A 22,080-nucleotide genomic window follows, 5' to 3' on the forward strand; every position below is an offset into this window, starting at 1 on the left:
CACACCCCTCCTTGCCTCCCTCCCTCCCTGCCAAGTCGAGGGTGTCGCTTTCCGAGGGCTCAGCTCCGGGCCGGCCCCAGCCGCGGTGCCGCCGTCGGGAGACCCGGGCCCCCCCGCGCAGGGCGGGGAGGGCGCGCCGGGGCTCGCGGAGAGGAAGGGAGGGCAGCACCGGGGGGAGTGGCCCGGTCGGGGCGGCCTCATAAATAGCCCTCGGCGGGGCGGCGGCGGGAGGAGCCGTCGGATCTGTCGGAGCCGTCGGAGCCGTCGCCGCGCCGGCCGCGGTCACAGTCAAGTCAGGACCGCGGACAGCGCCCCCCCCCCCCGCGCCGCTGCCCCGCGCCCACCATGACGGCGGAGACCCACCTGCAGGGCGTGGAGATCTCGGCCGCCCAGTTCTTCGAGATCTGGCACCACTACGACTCCGACGGTGACTCCTTTCCCCCCGGGGCGGCGAGGGAGCGGGGGGCGAGGGGGGCAGGCCCGCGGGAGGCTGGGGGGACCCCTCCGCTCCCCACCTGGCGGCCGCCGCCGCAGCCTCGGGGCGCAGCCCCGCAGCCGTGAAGGGGTCCGGGCGAGGTGCGCGGGCGCCGCTCCACCGGGAGCGAGAGACGGGTCGGAGACGTCCCTGTGCCGGCGCTGGAGAGCGGAGAGTTTGGAGGGAGCGGTGACGGCAACCGTAACTCTTTGTGTTGTAGGCAATGGGTTCATGGATGGGAAGGAGCTACAAAACTTCATCCAGGAGCTGCAGCAGGCACGGAAGAAGGCAGGCTTGGTAGGTTAATGTTTGGCCCCTCTTTTCCGTCTTCTCGGGAAAGAAGAGTTTTCTTGAGCAAACTCCAGTGTCCCAGTTCCTTTTGTTCTCTCTTGCCATGACACGAGTCATGCACCTGCCTCACCAGGCAAGGGGAAGTAGCTCGGTTAGAAATGAGCAGGTTGCAAATGAAATAAATCGTCTACTTTGGAAAGGTGAGACCAGGGTCCACCCTCGTGGAGAGTGGGTCCCGCTCATGCCTTGCCAGGCTACGAGCTGATACTTCTGACAGTGCTAAAAAAGAAAAGTCAAGAAATACATGGATGTTGTCTTTTTGTCTCGGATGGGACCTTATCCCATTGCAATTAATCTTATCTGATCTAGATATGTACTCTTACTAAAATGGGAAAGAAAAAAATAAAAAAGAAAAGATAAAGGGGGTGGGGGAAGAAAAAAGAAAAAGAAAAAACCAACACTTCAAGGTAGTTGGACTCTGGTTTATTTTCATACCTAACGGGCAGTACGGGCTGAAATGCATTCCTGCCCCTTGGTGGTCACTAAATAGATCTGCAGATGACTCCTAATCACTTCTTGCTCTTCACTAGGAGTAGAAGTATGAGTACCAAATCCTGGCTGCTTAAATTGTTCAGAGAGACAACGAAGCTTTTGACAGTGTTGTCAAAACTCTTCTGTGTATGAGTTATTGAAACATTAATTATGCATTTCCTCCAAACTATACTCACATGAGAAAAACAATAACAAAAAAAGAGACAAAGAAAGAAATTAAAGATTCCATGTAAAGATTTTAATTAAAAGAGAAGTGAACATTTTTAACAAATAAATTGCCCTTAAAAAAATCAGTTTCTAAATCAGGCCACTTTTAGCACCAAAGTCCAATATATAACCTAAGGGAATTGGTTTAAATGAATCTGTGTTGAAAGACTTCTGAAGAAACAGAAAATAAAATTATAATTTAACCGGATGACATGTATGCATGGATGAAGTAGATTAATACTTCATAATAAGAATGCCTCCAAATTGAGCAATAGCATTTCAATAATTAACTTTGCTTTGAAAGTTGCTGTATATTTTAGCAGTAAATGCAAAAAGAAAAAAAAATCTTCATTGATTTTGTGGAAAATTGTATCTTCTTATTAACTGTATGAGTGTAAACTTTACACATATGAAAATCTGTCTCCCAGCAGTGCCTCTAATGTTACTGCAGTTTAGGTACTAGTTAATTCTTCTTAGAGCTATTGGTGTAGGATCTCGTTTTTGTGAATGCAAGTAAGTTTAAATTAAAATTAAAAATAAAATAAACCAAATCTAAAGTAAAAACAAACAAACAAAACAAACCAGATAATTGGGACAGGAATGTGGGGGTTTTTAGAGGGAAGAAGTATATTTTTTTCACAGAAAAGATTAAACTCAACTTCAATACATTTCAAGTATCGCAACAGAACAAATCTCTCTTCTATACTAAAGTGCAGGAAACTTAAGTACGCTCAGTAGAAAGAAGATATTAAAGCCTCTGTATATTTAGTATGAATGGCATTGTTAGTAGAAGTGCTAATATATTATTCAGTAGTTTAAAAAATAATTAGAAGCTCAGGGACAAAAATATTTATCATTTAAAAATCAGATGCATTTCTCTCTCAAATTAAGCATGCATCTCTTAAAAACAGGTCCTATTCAAAGCAACACAGAAAGCTTCATAGGATTTTTCTTATCTGCTACAAATTTTATAATTTATGTGGGTTTTTTAAAATAACCCCTGCCTGTATCTCATGCTATATTTTAAAAATGCTCAGGTGTCTAAGTTTTCCTTTCCCATTTCTCTGATTCAAACCTAACTTTGGAGTGTTCTGCTAAGAGGAATCTACAGTAGCAACATCAAATTCAGCACTAGGTCTGCAGGCTCTGGAGTACAGCTATATGTCATCTATGTTTCAAATCTAACCTGATTCTCGGATTTAAAGGTCTATTTGCCAAACAAGCATTTCATTAGTTCATTTTTTGTCTCATGGGACACTAATTCAGTAGCATTGAATTTCTATTTTTTTGCCAGAAGGGACACATTGAAAAACTAGTGTAGGTTATATGTAATTTCCTTGTCTGTCCTTCTTTTAACACCCCAAAGCTTCTTTGTCATCATTAACTTCTGCATTTCAGGTCATTCTCCTTCTCACTATTTTTGAAATATTCAATTATGCATTCTTCATAGCTGGATTTTGCATCAGTCATGCCATATGCATTAAAGAATCACATTGATTCTGTCATCAAATAGGATGGTTTAATATTTCCCAATATTCTTCCCAACCAAGGAACTATTCTAATTATGTTCTAATGCTAATCCCTGTATTAATCCACTCAATAAGCCTGTACTTTCACAGCTGTTTTTTCTCAGACAGAGCATGCAGCTTGATTCAGGCTAGCCTCAATGGGGGGAATGTGTACTCAGAAGTTTTAGGGCTTGTGCTTTGGTAACATTAGGCCTGTTTGCTTCATGCATTATGGTAGACAGTGAATTGATCTGATATAATTTCAATCATGTTAAAAGAACTGCCTCTTTTTTAAAGATAAAAGCTATATAAGTATATAAGCTTCCATTTATTGTGCTCCACATTTATGCAATACATTCCCTATTTGCCAAAAGAAACTTTGGGATATAAGTGATTAATACAGAAACTGATAAAATGTCAGTAGGTGGATGTTGGCTGAACTATTCCACATTTGTTTCTCACTTTCCCTGCATATATAGATAGTGACAATATTTCTCCACAGAAATACGACTTATGAATACAGTCATGTAAGTGTTTCTGTAGTGCCATCTATCCTTACATTTTCAAATTATATAAAAAAACCCTACTTTTTTTCTACAGTTCCACTTGTTGGACAATTTTCTCTTCTGAGGTGTCTGACTGAGGTGTGAAGGGCTAGTTTCTTCATTTCAAAAATTGAATACTGCATCTGTATCAAGTTTAGAAGTAGACTTGGTTAAATCTAGGCAAGTTTTTTTGACCAAAAATATTTATTTGAATAACATAACTCAAAAAACTCATCAAACAGCTGAAGAGAGGGTGAAGTGAACACAAAAACCCCCACAATCATTTCTGAATAACGAACTAGAGGACAAGCATCCTGTTTTGTTTAACAGTAATTGACTGTGCCTCCTTCCATGGCTGGACACTGTCTGGCACTGCAGAGCTGCTATTAGAAAGATTAGTAAAATGTTTAACCAAGACTAATTAAAATACAAGTGTCTAAATTCTCCATTCTATTTGCTAGGCAAACTTGTCCCCACTTTGGGATCATTAGATGAAAGGTGACTTTGAAGTGCATTGTATTAATAACCACATCTCTAATTAAAGCCACAGCAAATTACTAACCTGCCATGGATGACTTTGACAGAAATAGGATACTAGGCCGTGACTGTATCGGCTACAAGGAATTGACATTTTAGTTAGCTCTGGTAGTGAAATTTGGGACAAACTACAATGGACTTTGTACAGCTGAGATTCCCCATGTCTCCAGTGAGAGAATCACTTAGGTCCTATATAATCAGATCTATTATAGCAACTAAACCTTTAATTTTCAAAGTTTGCTGTATGTTCATCTATAACCATAGAATTGTCCATTGTATTATTATAACTGTAACCCTGATCCATGCTGCATGGTTTCAACAGCTCACATCTATAAGAAATACAATGAAAATTAAAAGTTTGATCAGTATTGAAGGTCGATGGCAGCTCATATCAAAGCAAGACAAGTCAATTGAAGTGTGAAATCAAACATTTAGATGTTCATCCCAAGGCTGGCATCTTTTCCACAGCCTAGAATGAGGATAGCCTTAAGAGAGCAGATGTATAGCAGGGACCATAATTTATATGAAGAACAATGATGGCTTTATTCTGTCAGATTTAAGATTTTGCTCAAAGTTTTCTTCCCCCTAAATCTGCCTCTCTACAGTTCAGCAGTGACATTTTGACTCTGTTTCCATGATAACCAAATACTAAACAGTGAAAAATATGATACTGTGATGAGTTCTTTTAGGACTAAAATAGCATCCATTGTTCAGGAAAAATCCACTCAAAGATGTGGAAAGGCTATTTTGGTGTTCAGATGTCTTATACTGAATTTTTCCTTATTTTAAAAGATTTCACACTGCCTTCAAGTTACTAATTTAAGAATGAAAACTGAGAAAATGGACTAATAATTGCCTATGAACTACACTGTCATGCTCTTAAACAAAGGAGCTGTTGTACGCATCTTCCAACACACTTGTCTTTATAATTTTTTCATTCTGTAAACGAAAATAGAGTTCTAAGTGTTTAGGTGCCAATCATTCACACTGACTATAAAATAATTCCTTAGGAAGTAAAATTTATCACAATGACATTATTCATGATTAAAAAAATACTCATTTTCATTTAAACATGAGGAGTCTAGCCGTGATGAATGTATTTCATTAAATGTAGCATATTATTTTGCAACTAATAGAATATTCAAGTAAGTTTACATATGTTTCTCTATATCTTGAAGTAATGATTCTATCATTGTAACTTTGTAGGATTTGACACCTGAAATGAAAGCTTTTGTGGACCAATACGGGAAGACTACTGATGGAAAAATAGGAATAGTCGAGGTAAGATTGTTACTTCATAACAAAAGACTGACAAGTTTACTTGAAGAAAATACATTTAGCACAGAACAACATGAGCATAACATGAGATAACCAACCTCTTTTCCTTGTGTAGTTGCTCAACAATTGTATCATTTAGGCAACTTGCTAGGAAAGGGTTTTCTCTCACTTTCACTCTTCAGTGCTGCAAGTCAAAAAGGAGAGTTAGTGGGGTTACAGTTTAAGAAGTCACTTTTTTGAGCTTAAATCAACAACTCGTTTATGTCACTCTGAGTGCAGTGAGACTGCAGTTTTATTATTAAATGATATTATATTTTTTCCCGATAATAAGAAATCTGACCTAGAGAGCTAATTAGGGAACAGCTGGAAACAAGCCAGGCCTGAAAAATTCTACAGTGACCAACTTTGGGTCAGTAGCTAATTTTAAAATAGAGGACTGAATAGAATCTGTAAAAGTCAATAAGAAGTATCACTGCTGATATAATAGATAATGTAATGATATCTTTTCTGTCATATGTCTCAATTTCATGTACTTGTTTAAATGCATATGTAATTATGACTAAACTACCATAGAAATATGATCAGTTTGTTTCACTTGCAGCTGTAATTGTTTTTTAAAAATGCATCTTTTGACAATACTTAGTATTGATCAAATAGCTCTGCATCTAGAAAGAACCACTGTTTATTTGGTCTAACAAAATGTTTGGGTTTGGACTAACAAAGACATTTATTTGGTATCGAGAAATCCTATTTAATTTAGTCTTTTTGAATATGTGTAATAGCAAGCATTGGATGCAAGAAGAATTTTTGAACAGTGCCTGAAAAAGACTGTGCTTCTTCACTTAGGAAAGATAACTGTAACTTTTACCTTTCAAATTATTTTTCTGATTCTGATATTGACTTAATGGGTAAAGATGAGCAAATCCAGTAGGGTCTGATATGGCTTACCACCCCCAGTGAAGTGCCAAGCATGCTCAGCATCCACGGAAGCCACTGAATAGTGACAGTATTGAGTCTCGTGACTGAAGGGACTTTCTCCCTTAATATAGCAGTTTCCAAACCCAATAGCTATATTTTATTTCACTTACATCAGCATGAAGCTTGATTTGGAAAGCGCTGATGGAACTCATGAAAAGTGTTGTACATGCAGAGCAGTATGAAACTAAAGTTGGTATTTGGATTTGATTCTCCTTCCTTATGAAAAAAAGAGTCCAGTTATTCCAGATTGCTCCCATTTACGTAGTATATCAAATAGTTTTTCTACAAAACATGTATGAATGCTGTTAAAAAAAAATTATGTAACACATTCAGACTCCCAACCATCACAATGAATATCCCAGTATGTGACAAAAAATGTGCGAGCAAATAATGAGTTTTCAGGAAAGGTCTGTTGACTGAGATAAAGAGGAGGCCTGGATGGCTTCACAAAGGAAGGAGTGGATTTTCAGATCAGATTAAGTGTCAATTTGGTCTTTGCAAGCACAATGCAGTTAGTTCACTGGCTTTAATCCAGTGCTCTCCAGCTAAAGGCAAAGTCTGACCTGTTCACTTTCTTGTCATTGTGTAAGAGACCTTTAATTCACCTTTTGTACTCATTCAGACCAATGCTTTCACTAAAATGTGCTTGTGAAACCCAAGGTTTCAAAACTCAGAACTGCGGCAATTCTACATTCAAATTATTTGGAGATTACTGCTGCCATAAAAATAACTACTCATTAGCCTAAAATATTCTTTGTCCTCCCATGCTCTATTATAGGATTTTAAAAAAGAAAATTCACAGTATTAGGTGAAAGGAATTTTAAATAGCATTAAATTTCAATGAAATTTACTTAGAGAACCATTTCTAGAAGAGAGTTATGATTTAGGCAATGAGAGTATTTTTTTTCTGCTAGGTAACCGATAAAGACACATCTCAGCCTGCAGCTGAGCAGAGAGGAGTCAAACCAGTGTCAGGCTTTGTTGTTGTCCTCTATTATTTGCGATACAGAAACAACCAACGCTCTCCATAAAAGCAGCAAAGTTCACTAAACTACTATTGCTGCCACAGACTCGCAGTGGTCTGCACTCTTACTCAGACATTCTCATTAAGTCCCCCTATTCTTATCCTCACAAAGAAGTCATGAGTTGAAATAGCACCAGGTTTCCATCTTTCTTCTCAGTAGAGGTATAAAACTGGGAAGTTGAGCCAGTTTCCACATGACCTCTTCATCCCTTAATACTACAGAGTTTTCCACGAAAAACAACTTAATGCTTTTCCCTGAGACATAGAAAGAGTGAGAGGTATAGCTTAAAATAAGGTCATATATTCTGTACCTCAAATACAGTTTGGTACTGCTAATAAGCTGTTAATGATTCTTTGGACAGTTACTATTTTACATTCACCCTTGCACCTTGTACTATTTTACAGTGTCCTTGCAAAACTCACAGGAGTTACCTATGTCACTGAACGACATCTTATTTATAATTTCCACACATGCAAATCCTTTCCCGCTGCCATAATCAGTCCCTTCCCCCAAACTCTGCTTTTTGTTCTAAGCAGTTCTTCCATTCCATTTGCTGTTAAATAGGAATATACTCTAAAAATCAAAGCTTGTCTGTCATAGGAGAAATGAAAACGTTTTTCCATAAATCAAGACACATTTAGCTACTGCGTCTGTATGAATATATACTTACCCACATGTGTATATGCTATTTATAATGGAGTAGATTTTGAAAGCTGCTGACAAAAATGCATTGTTCAAGTTGCTTTTAGTTTGTTGTTCAGCCATTTAGCAAAAGTACTCAGAAGGCTCTGATGGGTCTGACAGCCTGTCATCAGCTGCACCATTTCTGTAAGGCAAGTGCTCTAATGTGTCTTTTCAGTTGTACCAACAATTAAAGAATGTAACTGATTCCTTGCACAGACAATTGTAGAGAAACAAGAGATATGACTCCATAGCCTCCTTGTGCCTGTGGGGTGAGAGCTGAACTAACTTATGGCACTGCTGGATCCCAATAAAAAAGCCTCAGCAATTAGGCAATAGCACTGAAATAGGCAGAACAAGGGATTTGAGGATGTGAAATGAAGGCAGAAAAACAAAAATTTGAATTGAAATTTTAAGATAGGACTCCAGGAATTCTGCAGATGTCATTTTTCATTAAAGAATTCAGCTAAGAAATCTGTCTTTCTCCATTTTCTCTTCCTAGTAAGCACAGCTGGTCTATTCTTCAAGTAAAAAGTTTTCTTTAATCAAAACACTTTTCATACATTTTGAGGACAGAAAAAAAAATATTGGGCTTTTGTTAAAAACAAATCATGATTTTACATTAAATTATACAGCAACGCTCTCCATCTTCTACATTTGTCACTTGCCAAAATTGAGTTATAGTAAATGAACATTTGCAATAATCAGTACAATAATGTGTCTGATTTTAAAAAAGCCTTTTGTAGAGGAGAGGCATTGGAAGAACCACTCCTGGGTTTTCAGGGCTAAAAACTCTTTTGATTTCTTTCTGGTATTTATAGCTCTTCTTGAACACATCTCCAAGTCTGACAATTGAGCACTGGTTGCCAACCCTTACCCTCCCTGTTTTTTTTCTTCTCCTGGCCTTTCCTTATATTTAACCATTTGCCTTACACATGTGTTCTTCATGTCAGCGTTCCTCTCTCTTCTTGCTCTTCCTTGCCATTGTGAGTAGTCTGTTTTCCTCACTTTCTTCATTCATAGCCCTTCACACCTATTGTCGATGCATTCTCGCATTATGCTTTCCCTTCATGCCAATTCAATGGTTTTCAGTACAGATCCTAGCTCTAAATGGGTGAATTAATTTTTTCCCCTTTCCCCAGCTACCCTTTTGGTAAAGTGCCGCCTCACTCCCTCCTCTCAGACCTCAGTTAGGTTTGACCTTGATGAATATGGCAAAGCTGCAAGCCAGAAGCCTTTCAGAGCCTTCTTCCAAACACTTCAGCTAGCAGGATGAAGCTTCCTATGGGGCCACTATAGGGCAGTATGAGCACAAAGAATTTCATATTTTTTAAAAAGCTTCATGCTCTATTACAGGCTCAGCTGCAAAATTTAATCTTGCATAAATTGTGTTACAGCTTGCTCAGATATTGCCAACGGAAGAGAATTTCCTGTTGTTCTTCAGATGCCAGCAGCTAAAGTCAAGCGAAGACTTCATGCAGGTACAGTATGAAAAGTTGCCTGTTGTAAAACCATCCAAGACTTGCTTGCCATAAATATATCATTAAAGCATTCATATTCTGATTGCAGACATGGAGGAAATATGACAGCGACCACAGTGGCTTCATTGATTCTGAGGAACTTAAGGTAAACCAATATCTATGAGTATGCATGACATGAGAACAGGTGTTGGATTACAGCCTTGCTGCTATCTCTTCCTTCAGATGCATGTTTTTGCATTTCAAACACAACAAAAAAGGAATATTATTAGCTGATGTTTTTATCGCCAGTAAATTATTTAAAGTGAAACCCTAATCTTATCAATGTGGTTTAAAACATGTTTTAATTCAGATCAAGTTTGTCTCAAGTGACTCAGGGTAGCAGGTAGCTTAGAAGTAAGAAAGATTAAGAAAGCAAGATGGGCCTCTGGAAGCTATGTTGGTTATTTTTTTGGGTATATTAGGGAGGAGGGCTCTTTTGTTGGGTTTTTCCTAAGGGCATTTCTACCATTAATCACTATGCTGCTGGACAGATTATGGTCCCTCAAGTACCATGTAACCCTACAGTTTCCTCTGTCATACCTTTAGACTAACAGAAATGAAATTGAACTGCCCTTGCCTGGTTAGCCTGATTTTGGTATCAGCTTTAATATGCACAAATAAGAGCAGAATCGAGATTATTCCGTTAGTCATCTCAGACTTGCAGAAGCATTAAAACTAGAGTGATTTTACTTCCCTAGTCATACAACCAACAGCAATTTGTAGATGCTGTGATTCTCTGTCACAGAATCATAGAGTGGTTGTTAGGGACGTCTGGATGTCACCTGGTCCAAACCCCTACTCAAGCAGAGCCACTTAAAGCCAGTTGCTCAGTCACCCTCACAGTGAAAACATGTTTCCTGATGTTCCTCTTGTGTTTCACTTTGTGACCATTGCCTCTGGTCCTGTCACTAGCCTGGCTCCATACTCTTTGCACCCTTCCTTGAAGTATTTATATACTTTCACGATGTCACCCTGAAACTCCTCCAGGCTGAAGCGTCCCAATTCTCTCAGCCTTTCCTCGTAGGACAGATGGTCATATTCAATAGTGTCTGAGTAGAAAGGTGCCATTTTCCACAGTTAATCGCACTTGATTCATTACTGTAGCTTTACATTCAAAGGAATCAAAGCAATTCATAGCAAGAGAAAGGCCTAGCAGTGCTTATCCATCTAATTTGGACTATTCTCCCCATATGTCACATAAAGAAGAGTTATGTAAATTTTATTAACTAAAGCACCAGGAGATCAAACTGTCCAAAATCATTACAGATCTTCTGTTCAGAAAAGGAATCCACATCAGAAAATTCACATATTTTTTTGTTTTCCCTTCCTCTTTTGAGTTTGGTGTCTGTGTGATATTTGCTGAGGATTTAACCTTAAGGTAACCCTCAGGCAGATGAGCCCATTCTCCTGATGACTGGTTGCAGTCTAAAGTTGGTAGGATCAGGAGGAGGTAGCCCTTGAGAACTCTCCAGCTGTTAGATAATGCCTTAAGGATTGCTGCTGACTGCTATAATTTAAAATAGACTTAAAAAAGCAGGGCTGATTGAGGACCAGCTGAAGAAAGAAGACATTTTATCTGAATCTCTAATGGTCCCATCTCTCTTGTGTTGTGAGATTTTGTCTGCCTCAGAGAAACAGGTCATTTTAACATGTTGAAAATGAGAGATAAATACACAATTTTATTTTTAGATCAGCAATTCTTGACAAGCACAAGCATTTTAAGTATTTGCTATGTGAGGAGTACACCCACGGACGACTTTGTAAGCGAAATTTAAGCTGGAAATCAGGAAAACTTTCTAACAATAGTAATGGCAGTAGAATAGCAGTAGAATATGTTGTCTAAGGTGGACGCAAACTTATCATCACTGTGTTTCAGAAAGGTTTGGCAACAGCTCAGATCAGACAGTAATTCAGGAAGTTTAGATAGATAGAATCCTTTCTTGAGACATGGAGATGGACTGGATAGCCTTTCAATGTCCTTTCCAGTTCTATTTTCCACCAAAGGACACAAGATTAAATGTGTCTCCACAACATCCATTTACTGTGTTTCAGTCATGTTCTTTCTATACAAACTACCAGGAAGGGGCTCTAGCATGGAGGGGGCCAAACTCAAACAACTACAGCAGGTATTAGTCGTATGACTATCGACATGGTTGCATTCCAGTTCAGGACAACAAGTATGTTTTCTTATATGCTTCAAGTATGTTTTCTTATATGCTTTCCCATTTTCTATCTTGAAATGTGGTCCAAAATTCCACAAAGATAATGACACTCCAAATGATGACAGGAATTAGGTTCTTCATTGAGCACTGACAGGCATACAGACATATCAGGTCTTGTAATGCCCTTGCTAAACAATTTGGTATCTTTCTTTTTTTAATGTCACAGATCTAGTGCAGAAATTTAAAACACTGAATAGGTGAAAACCATCTTATTTTTTAAAGTAAAAATGGTTGGTGTTTCAAGTAATGTGACATCAAATTCTCATTCTAAAATGCAATGAAATTGGCTGCACACATTTAAAGTACAAGGTAGGAAGGAGCAATGTTCACATCTAGCAATGGGTACTGCCATAGGCAAGGACAAAACTTGATTAATCATTGATCCTTCTGTAAAATTGTTCCTATGTTGCAAGAAGTGAATAGGCATCCAAGTTTAAAAGGAGACCCAAGGTTAATTAGCTTAGTTTACTGATAGAGCTGATTAGGAAGCAGTATTCTTGAAAGCCAAACTTTTTTCCAAATTCACAATACAACAAATGGCATACAATGCAGAAAGTTTTAGGAGTCACTTTTTCCAAATAAAATGCAGTGTACTTGAACTTATCAAAAGAAACTGTTATATTCTTAGCTGTAACTATTTTTTTTCATACTTATTTGGAACTTCAACAGTAAATACTAAAGTGAAAGTAAAATAGTATTTCCCACTACCTTAATCCAAAGTTAGCAAGTCAAGTATTTTATACTGTAGATAAAATTTCACCTATTACTCTTCTATTTAACAGAGCTTCTTGAAAGATTTATTACAGAAAGCAAATAAGCAGATTGAAGACTCAAAGCTAACGGAATACACAGAAATAATGGTAAGATTATTCAAAGGAATAATGGGTTAATCTAAATTCCTTTTAGCCACTGGAAGGCTCCAAATGACTTGGAGACCAGCTAGGTCCCAATCAGGCTAACTGTGTCATTGCAACAGAGAGACAACTGTGGCATCTAGCAGTGGAAGTACTTCTGCAGCTATGGAGTTTCGATGGGCAGTTATCAGTGCTGCTTAAAAAACAAAAGCCCAGGAATTTCTAAGCTTCTTGGTGTGTATATATGGCACATCATGCTATTTTCTTGTTTTGTTTCCTTGTGCCATTAGTCGTAAAACTGAAATCTTCACAGTTAGGAGAAAAACTGTTCCTACTGTCATAATTACATTATTATGTTTAGATCAAATTAATTTGGAGTTCCTTTCTATATTTTGCCTTCTTACAGTGCTGTGATGTCTGTCTCTTGTCTTAAAAGCCATTACTGCACGGTGGTTTCTTACCAGACTTACAAACATCTCATACTGTCCTTCTCCGCCTGCTTCAAGAAGGAGAAATTGATGTTTTAGATAGACACTATAACAAAACTGTTGCTTCCCTGACCTTAAATCAGCCCATCCCTGGAACACTCCTTCCATCCCACTGCTATGGTACTCCACAGTGAGGACCAGTACTGGCTTCTGTGTGGGCTTTTCAAGAAAAAAAAACACACCAGAATTCTGATCTTCAGGAAATGTATATCACTACATTTATTGTTTTATCAGCTTGTTTTCATCCTAAAATATTTTTAGCAATTTAAAACATGCTAGGTAAACACTCTAACCCTCATACTGGCTTAAGGATGGTTGAACAAAACTTGTGTTTCTCCTGGAAGAAGTCTGCTGGTTCGTTGTACCAGTATAAACCATTTGTTTAGAATTGTCACTGTTTATTCACTGATGAAGATAAAATGTATCCTTTTCATTCAGGGAGCTTTTTAACCATCATCATAAAGTGTTTTATAAGTTCTGGCCTCTGTGGAGATACACAATCACAAAGAATTTTGTTATAAGAAAAAAAAATATAAGCCCAGCTCTCCTATAATCTCCTCAGAAAACAAAAGACTAATAGAAAATGTACAGTCCTGAGCAGCTGCTGGCAGGCACAGCCAGCCACTAATAACCCATCAAAATACAAAATATGTTGACTTCACAGCTGCCACTGCTTACCTTGCCCAAATGCAAATCTGCTTTCATGGGAAACATATGCAAGGCAGATGCTTTTATACAAAAGGAAGAAAGTATTAAAAGGAACCAGGGTGTTATGTAGAAATAAATGTTTGTAGAATTGGTAACTTTTTCTGGTATATTTTGCCATTTATTGTCTAAAGTGAAATTAGGTCTTTTTCCATTGCATTGCATTAATTTTCTCTTTAAAAGGATATACACTTAGGTATATATGTCAGGACAAAATGTTGCTTCTCCTCTTATGTATAAATTACACCTAAAATTACTGCAATTGCAAGTGATGGGATGGAGTGTTGGTGGAGGTGCTTTCAGCGTCTTGTAGTCTACTGCTTTTGTGACTCTTTTATGCAGCAAATGCAATGTAGTGTTTGAAAGTAGTAAAATGGAACTATACAGACATAAATACTGGGAGAGGAAGTCCCACGCAGGAGCAATATCTCCATCTAGTTCTAACAGCTAATATAAGCTGTTAGTGCCTCTCAAGCAGCAGGAGATCATATTTTCAAGGCCTCAAAGTAAAATATTTTAATACAGGAGAGTTATCAAAAATTATTATTCACTTATTTGGCCAAATTACATTAATATATTTATTCCTGTGATTTAATTATGTATATCTGGAGAAATTTATTTTCCCATTTTCAGACCATCAACAAAATCTCATCATCTGCAGCATCTGTTCACTTTTTTTTAATATATCACAGTACCAGAACATTATCGTTACTTAAATATTTAGACCTAGCAGTCAAGTAGATGAAATGTCTATTATTTTCTGCCTAAGTAGAGCTGAATGCCTGGGATTCTGCTGAATTTTATCTGATTTTTTTTCATCTTTATGAATAGAGAATAATAATTCTATTATCAAATCATGACATGAAGTCAAAAGTAAAGTGTTATCACATCAACACTTCCCTCATTTATAAACAATTACACGTGCATTTCTCATACAGGACATTCATCACTGTCTTAAGACTTACCTTACAGTAGGTTAATCAGAATTACTATAAATTACTTAGTCAGTACTTAAAATAAATGTATTACACAGCAAATGTGACAGATTAAAACCCAGGGCCATCATTTCAGGATAAAGATAATTGATTTTAAGTTTTCTAAATAAGTGTTTTCTTCATTGTGTTGATTAATTTTCATTAGCAGTGTAAAATTATATATTTTTTCAGCTCAGGATGTTTGATGCAAACAATGATGGAAAGTTGGAGCTTACTGAACTGGCCAGGTATGTCTTCTGTTTCTTTTCATAACAAATACCATGTACCAAATGCTGTAATGGAAACAATTAAATATTTTGACCTTTGTTTTTTCTCTCCAAAGACTACTCCCTGTACAGGAAAATTTTCTTATTAAATTTCAGGTATGAATATTCACATTCTTCAGTTAACTTGTCACCATCACACATAACTGGTGTCATTAATGGATTTGTTTTCCTTTCGGCATTTAGGGTGTCAAAATGTGTGCAAAAGAATTCAACAAAGCCTTTGAGATGTATGATCAAGTAAGTCTTCAAAACACCTTTTTATTAATAGTGTAGTTTAATGGCACTTATTTTCTGAATCTGTGGAAAACTAGCCATAACCTCAGAAATGAAAAATAAATTTTTAAAATTATCTTTAATGGTATTTTTCAGGATGGCAATGGCTATATAGATGAAAATGAACTTGATGCCCTACTGAAGGATCTCTGTGAAAAGAACAAAAAGGTAATCCTAGAGGACTTTTTCCCCTTAGAGATTAGATTTAATTTGGATTTTAAGGGCACTCTAATCCATCCTAGTAAGATAAATATAGAGCTTCTAAGTCATAATTCCTGAAGTCAAAGTACAACTAAAAATTGTGGTGGAAATAATAGCAGTGTAAATCCTGAACTAGGGAAGTTGTGATTACACAATGACACTGTCAAACTCTTGCTAGCTTCTGAGACACCGGCTATCAGCAAGCTAACATATGGCAATAACATGGATAACATACAAATAAATGACATTTCCAATGTGTTACATTTGGACAGGGTGAGAATACCCTTTTTTTTCTTTCTCATTTCCTGCCATTGGAAGTAAACTTGTTCATGCTGATAACTAAACAGGATTATAAAGCATTATCTGTTCTTTAAATAGGAATTAGACATTACCAACCTTGCAACGTACAAGAAAAGCATCATGGCCTTGTCGGACGGAGGAAAGCTTTACCGAGCAGAATTGGCTCTTATCCTCTGTGCTGAAGAAAATTAGAGTTCTTCTATCATGTCCACTTAACTAGTGATGTACTCTACACAATAACTGTGCACTGTAAGGGAGTAGGCTGTATTTTTAAACTGCATATAGAAAATTAGCCAGGATGTGTGGCACATTCCTTTCAGTTTGTTTCTATACTGTTTGTAATGTACAGTTTTTGTAACAATAAGATTGATAAAGAGAATGTCTATGTTTGGGCCAGTCTGTATATTCAAAAAGAAACTAAAATATGCCAGGGTTGGTTTTGGTTGGGTTTTTTGCTTTCATAAACATGTCTGGATAAAAATTAAACCTGCTGACATTGCTGTGGTCATCATATCCTTTGACACTTGCAACATTTCTTGTTGAACTACATAACAAAAAGATCTACAGGCATCTTTCCCATTTCAACTAAATATGAGGCTTTTAAATATAACATGAATTCAGATTAAATATGATCTAGGTCTGAAAGAGGAGAGACATTGGCATGTCTGATTTCCAAAACTTAATAAGGCACTAAGAAATATTTTCAGTTGTCAAGCCACCCACTTAAAGGTCTGCGCTCTCTGCAGTTTTACAATTACTCTTCTCATTATGAATTCATAGCATATAGACAAAGCATTTATCTGGAATAGATCTCCATGCAGTAGTTGATAAAAATATAGTGTTTCCAATCTAGCTGTTTTACTGAATTTAAACATAGGAACTTCATAAATAAATGCCTTTAATCCATCTTGGAATCCTGGCTAAATGACAGGTAGTATAGTTAATACACAGATTAACATATGATATTATAAGTGTACCTTTCATGACTATTGCTGTGTCAGAGAATATGACAATCCATTTTCTAAACTATTTTCACATTTTGCAGGTTATAATTATTCTAGTCAATTGCTGTTTTTACATCATATTCTGTGTAATCTATAATTAAATTTAATATCCTAAGATTGTTGGTGTCTAGTTTGTGTATCTCCTGAATTCTTATTTCTGTACCATGTAAAGGACAAATTGACTATTCTAAAAAAAATGTGCCTCCTTGGATCTTACACTGAATCACTAGTCTACAATAGTAGTATTAAAATTTGACACTAAATGAAAAAAATAGTAAAGATTTTGTAACAATATAGTAATTTAGTTTACATGGTGGGCTCTGCTTTTTATTATGTTAGAGATGTATTTTCTAAATGGGAACTATACTATGAAGCAGCCCTGTCTTCTTGCATATTTTTTTTTTTGGCCTGGCTCCCTTTTTACTTTACACCAATTTTATGCCAGACAACTTCATGAATGTCCAGGCCATTGCTCTCAGTAAGTACTGGAGAAGGAAGGAAATTGGGCTGTCTTAAGGCCAAGAAACCTATGCTGCCTCCACGTACAACTGTTTTGGAAGCAATTCAGGTTAGCAGATTAGCTATGTGCAACTTCTCAGATGCATCTCTGCATCTTATTTAACAAATGGAAGCAAATGCATTTTATTTAAAATGTGTCTCAAACAATGAGGCTCAGATCCTTTGGGATTACAGTCAATGAACTCCCACTGAAATGAATCCTTGAATTCCTCAGGTGAACTCAGGCAACTAAGTACCATTTCAGGAAAGGCTTAATGGCCTTGGGCTCTCTCCAGGCTGAGCCTTGGAAAGTTAAGGAGTAGGTGGTGCTGGATGGGGTCTTGCTGGCACAAAAACACACAAAACATTAAAATAAGGTTACGCTAGCTCATTCTCACTGCTTTACTCCCACTCCACGCACAGTGATTTAACTTCTCATCTGCTTGTCTCTTTTCTCTATGCAATGTGAAATACAACTGTGTATGTTAAGTGAAGGAACAGTGAATTTGCCTATCAGTACAATAAATGATTGACCTTGTTCATATTGTGCACTTGAAACCCTGGATTTTGCTTTATTTTAAGAGTGTAAAGAAAAAACCCTAAACCTTGTGTGTCAAAATATGATGTTTGCTAAGTGGAAGATAAAGCATTTTAAGTGTTTTGACAGAGTTACCACAGAAACTGAAATCTGTCTTCCTGAACATGAGTAAAGTTAAGTGTCACATATCTCTTCTGAAGACACCCTTCTGCTACTACTGCTGCCCACCAGCTGGCTCTGCTGAGGAGCACAGCACCAAAACCAGGTCTCAGTCACCCACAGACATTGTTTCCTGCAGTTATTTCTCATAAATAAAACTTGGACTACAAGACAGCAATTAAAAACCCCAGTTCTAGCAAAGGTGCCTACTATGTCAGTGCAAAGTAAAGCCTTGCAAGTATGGCTAAGTCAAAAGTGTTGTAAAAACTCCAGGTTTTAAATTCTCTAAATCACTCCTGGGCAGAGCTTTTAAAAATGTCATGGCTGGGGCAGAATGAGGCTTAGAATAAAAAGAAAGGTGGTGAAAGGGAAGACTGCAAGCTTTTTTCTTCTCGTAGATATCTGGTGACCAAAGAAAAGTAAAATTGTAGCATGCAAAAAGATGTAGTGCAAATATTCCATATTCCAGCTAAACAGAGAAACTGACTAACACAGAGCTACCCGGGTTCCACTTTATTGAAGCTATTAACCATTTTTGCTGTCTAAAAATACGTATTTTATTAAAATAAACATTCAAATAAGCATTCAAGCTAACAAATGCTCAAACTGTCCTACAAATTACACATATGCTGTAAAAAAATTTTAGCCCATTCTAGTTTAAATGTGTACAGATTAAAATTTAACACAGTGCTAGGTATTCACATCAAAGAAGGTGATTTTTAAATAATTTTAAAGCACAAGCCAGTAAATTTTCAGTAATACTGAAAGAAAAAAACAAGAACAGTAACTATTAGGCCCTTCGTAAACCTTTGGCATTATAAATGCAGTTTTGCTGACAGAAGTAAACCTTAACAGCACCAGGTCAGGCAAAGTGAGTGCCTGCTTCTAGCTGTGCCCACACCACTGTCCATCAGCCCACCTCAGGGGTCACTAACACTGCCCAGCTGACCATTATGGAGAATATCATGTGAATTTTCACTGATGACTTAACTGGGATTGAACATAGACCTCAAAGTAATTTAGCTTTTGTTCGTTCACTGCTGCACTGTTCTATCCTCAACAGTTCATGTACAGTACACAGCACTGATCTAATCCTCCCTGTTTACAACTTAGTTATGCATCTTTAAAAAGATTACCCACACAAAGCTACAAAATTTCGGAACAGTACATTCCATGGTAAAATGTCAAATACAGATCACGATACTGACAGTCAGCAGAGCTTTTATGCAAAATGAACCTCGCCAGTGAACAAGATACATACATGCTGCTGCTGAACTCCACTTAAACTTCGATTAAGTCTTTGTTTCGTTACACAAGGTTTGCTTTTTTTGATTTAAACTAAGCCCTCATCATAATCATGGTTATAATCCCCGGTTATGGAGGCAAACTGAAATCCACATCGACTTGCAGTGTCTATGAGGAAGCACAGAATCCCTATTCAGGCACCCAAATATACCTGGCCCGATTTTCTGAAATGCCGAGCACATCCAAATCCCTCTGAAATCAACTGAAGTTGTTCTGCACCACATATGCACCAGTGTACTGAAATCCCAAAGACTATTTTATTTTACTGCATATTAAACAATCACATAAAAGACCGTGGGGTTACCTTGGTTGAAGTGGGATTACATGCTTAGCAGTTACAACACAAGACGCTCCATGGAGTCAGATAAAGACACAAACTTCCTTACAATTCAGTGTCTTTACTTACATGTTATCAATATGTGAAAAAAGTAAATATAAATGAGCAGTTCATGTGACAATGAACACGGAAGCCAGTATGGACAGGTAGGAACACCACTCAAATAGAATCATCTTCTGCTTATAAAGCAAATTCTTGAATTGGAAACCATTAGCAATATTCTCAACAGTAACTGAAATATTTAAGAGGAGGGAATTGCCAGAAACAGGAGAACTAAAGACTGATGGCAGTTCTAGTATCACAGAGAAGAGGTAATACAACTGATCTCTTTCATTTGCAATCTTAAATGATTTTTATAACCTGTTTATATGCCTCTACTATAGCACAATACTGCCCTTACAGCATTGAATTAATCTAAGAAATTGTAACAGACAGGTTCAAAGACAGTATATCAACAGCAGAAATAAAAACGGTAATTTCAAGATTTAATCAAGCAGACAAGATGTACTTTTCAGTTGAAAACAGACAATAAATCTCCTTTGTGAGCATCTCCAAGTTTAATTAAAGGAAGTGATAACACCTTTGACTGATGGGTCATGCAAAAATAATTTTAAAAAAAGGTATTTGGATTCCAGGAAAGTTTTCCTTATGATTCATGAAAATTAAACTGCTTCTGCAACCCTACTGACTCCTGTTGCAATCTCCAATGTACACCATCACCTTTTCTGACTCATTCCTCCACCTTCCTGTCCCTCCAACCTCATCTCCATAGAACGATTATGCCACAAATAAATACTTTTTTTCACATTTCCCTTTACTTTGTAGCTTACTGGCAATCTCAGATAGGATAAGGAATGTAACAATCTCGGGTAAATATGCCAGCCTAGGACAGCACGTTTAATGTGGACGCTATCTCCTGCCAGCTTTGCTACCTTTGGAATAAAGCAGCTGTGATGATTGTGAATTATGTCAGTCAGTGTGCAATACCCAGCTGTGGAGCATGCTTATGGATTGGGCACCTCTTGGGTTTTTGGGATATTTTATGCCTTTTCAGGACAGTGTAATTCTCATTAGCATTAGGAACAGATTCTTATGGAATTTTCAAGCCAAACCAGCTGCTATAAAGGCACTTGCTTTTGTTCTTTTCCTGAGCTCGGATGTCATATGTCGCTCCTTTATTTATACATTAAATTGTATTTAGGTAAAACAAAAATTTGAGATGTTTAAGATTCATGTCATCATTGTAATGTTCCTTTCCTGTTCCTACCAAGTCTTAATGAAAGAAATGCATCCCAGTCAGACTATTCCATTCTCCTGCAGACGTGGATGACAAGACCAGAGTTATGTTTTTTCACTTAACCAGGTCTATGTATTAGGCAATATTTTGTAAACTATCCAGTAACATATACCTCTTAAAACATTATATGCCAATTCTAAAATCAGCATCAACACATTGTATACATCTTGATAGAATGTTCAGAAACTAAAAGCAACTAGCTTGTGCAGTTTGAAATGGATGTCACTGGTATAGGCAAGATAAAAGAAAGTCTATTCTTATTACAGATGCTCATTAAAATTTAAAATGTGCTTTCTGGTTCCATCACTGAATAACACATGCTTTAAAAATGTTTTGTTGTCACTTACAATTAATAATTCATTTAGCTGTGAACAGTAAACAGGTAGAAGATGATACTTCAGAAGAAATACCCATTTCTACAAATGACAAATGTTCTGTTATTGAATAAATCCCCAGCATCTATTTACAAGACAAGCTTTAAGAGGCCTCCTTCAATATTTTGACCTTATCAGATAAAGCAAAACCTGCCATCCTTTAAGGATATGTTGCAGTAACTCTGATGGTTTGCTGAGGACCTTCACTCCCTTAAAGGTTCATTATGAATTAAAGTGAGTTTCTTCCAGATGCAAAGCTGGCTTTAATCTCTCGGATGAGTAAAACAATGAAAGAAAAGACGTTTTCATTTTATAATTTTTAGATCAAAAAGCACTCTTCATTTTAAACTGCAAAAGCCCTTTACATTCTTTAAGTACTTTTGCATAGGAACCCACTGCTTTTGCTGTGGAAGAGAAACATTTCCAAAATGAGCTCTGCCAAGTTTGCTTTCTAAACAAAGGATAGACCATGCACAGCCCAACTCCAGAGGATAACCTACTAAATACTGCAGATAAACACTTGATGTTACCACAGCTCACAAACATATATTTGAATTTTTTTTCTGAAACACTTATTTTTCAAGTGTCAAAGTCTTATATGCAACTGTGTCATACAAAGACAAAACATAAGTATATGCAAAGCATGATGAGCAAAGAACAGTATATA

The 22,080-nt window shown here is 37.2% G+C and overlaps 1 protein-coding gene across 1 annotated transcript; it reads left to right on the forward strand.

Moving 5' to 3' along the window:
- The first annotated feature begins 231 nt into the window (after positions 1–231).
- CALB1 (calbindin 1) lies at positions 232–17,961 on the forward strand. Its single transcript, XM_027681830.1, has 11 exons — positions 232–427; positions 696–772; positions 5,322–5,396; positions 9,475–9,558; positions 9,647–9,703; positions 12,602–12,679; positions 15,033–15,088; positions 15,184–15,223; positions 15,311–15,364; positions 15,497–15,568; positions 15,980–17,961. Exons 1-11 carry the CDS (start codon positions 346–348, stop codon positions 16,091–16,093), a joined length of 789 nt encoding a protein of 262 aa, XP_027537631.1. The 5' UTR covers positions 232–345; the 3' UTR covers positions 16,094–17,961.
- Positions 17,962–22,080: the final 4,119 nt, after the last annotated feature.

Source organism: Neopelma chrysocephalum, unplaced genomic scaffold (genome assembly GCF_003984885.1).
Source record: "Neopelma chrysocephalum unplaced genomic scaffold, ASM398488v2 Primary Assembly neopelma1_22, whole genome shotgun sequence".
In the NCBI taxonomy this organism is placed as follows: Eukaryota; Metazoa; Chordata; class Aves; order Passeriformes; family Pipridae; genus Neopelma; species Neopelma chrysocephalum.

Coding starts and splice junctions, on each gene's coding strand:
- CALB1 (XM_027681830.1), top strand. CDS start 346: ATGACGGCGGAGACCCACCTGCAGGGCGTGGAGATCTCGGCCGCCCAG. Junction 773..5,321: donor CACGGAAGAAGGCAGGCTTG/GTAGGTTAATGT, acceptor GTAACTTTGTAG/GATTTGACACCTGAAATGAA. Junction 5,397..9,474: donor GAAAAATAGGAATAGTCGAG/GTAAGATTGTTA, acceptor ATTGTGTTACAG/CTTGCTCAGATATTGCCAAC.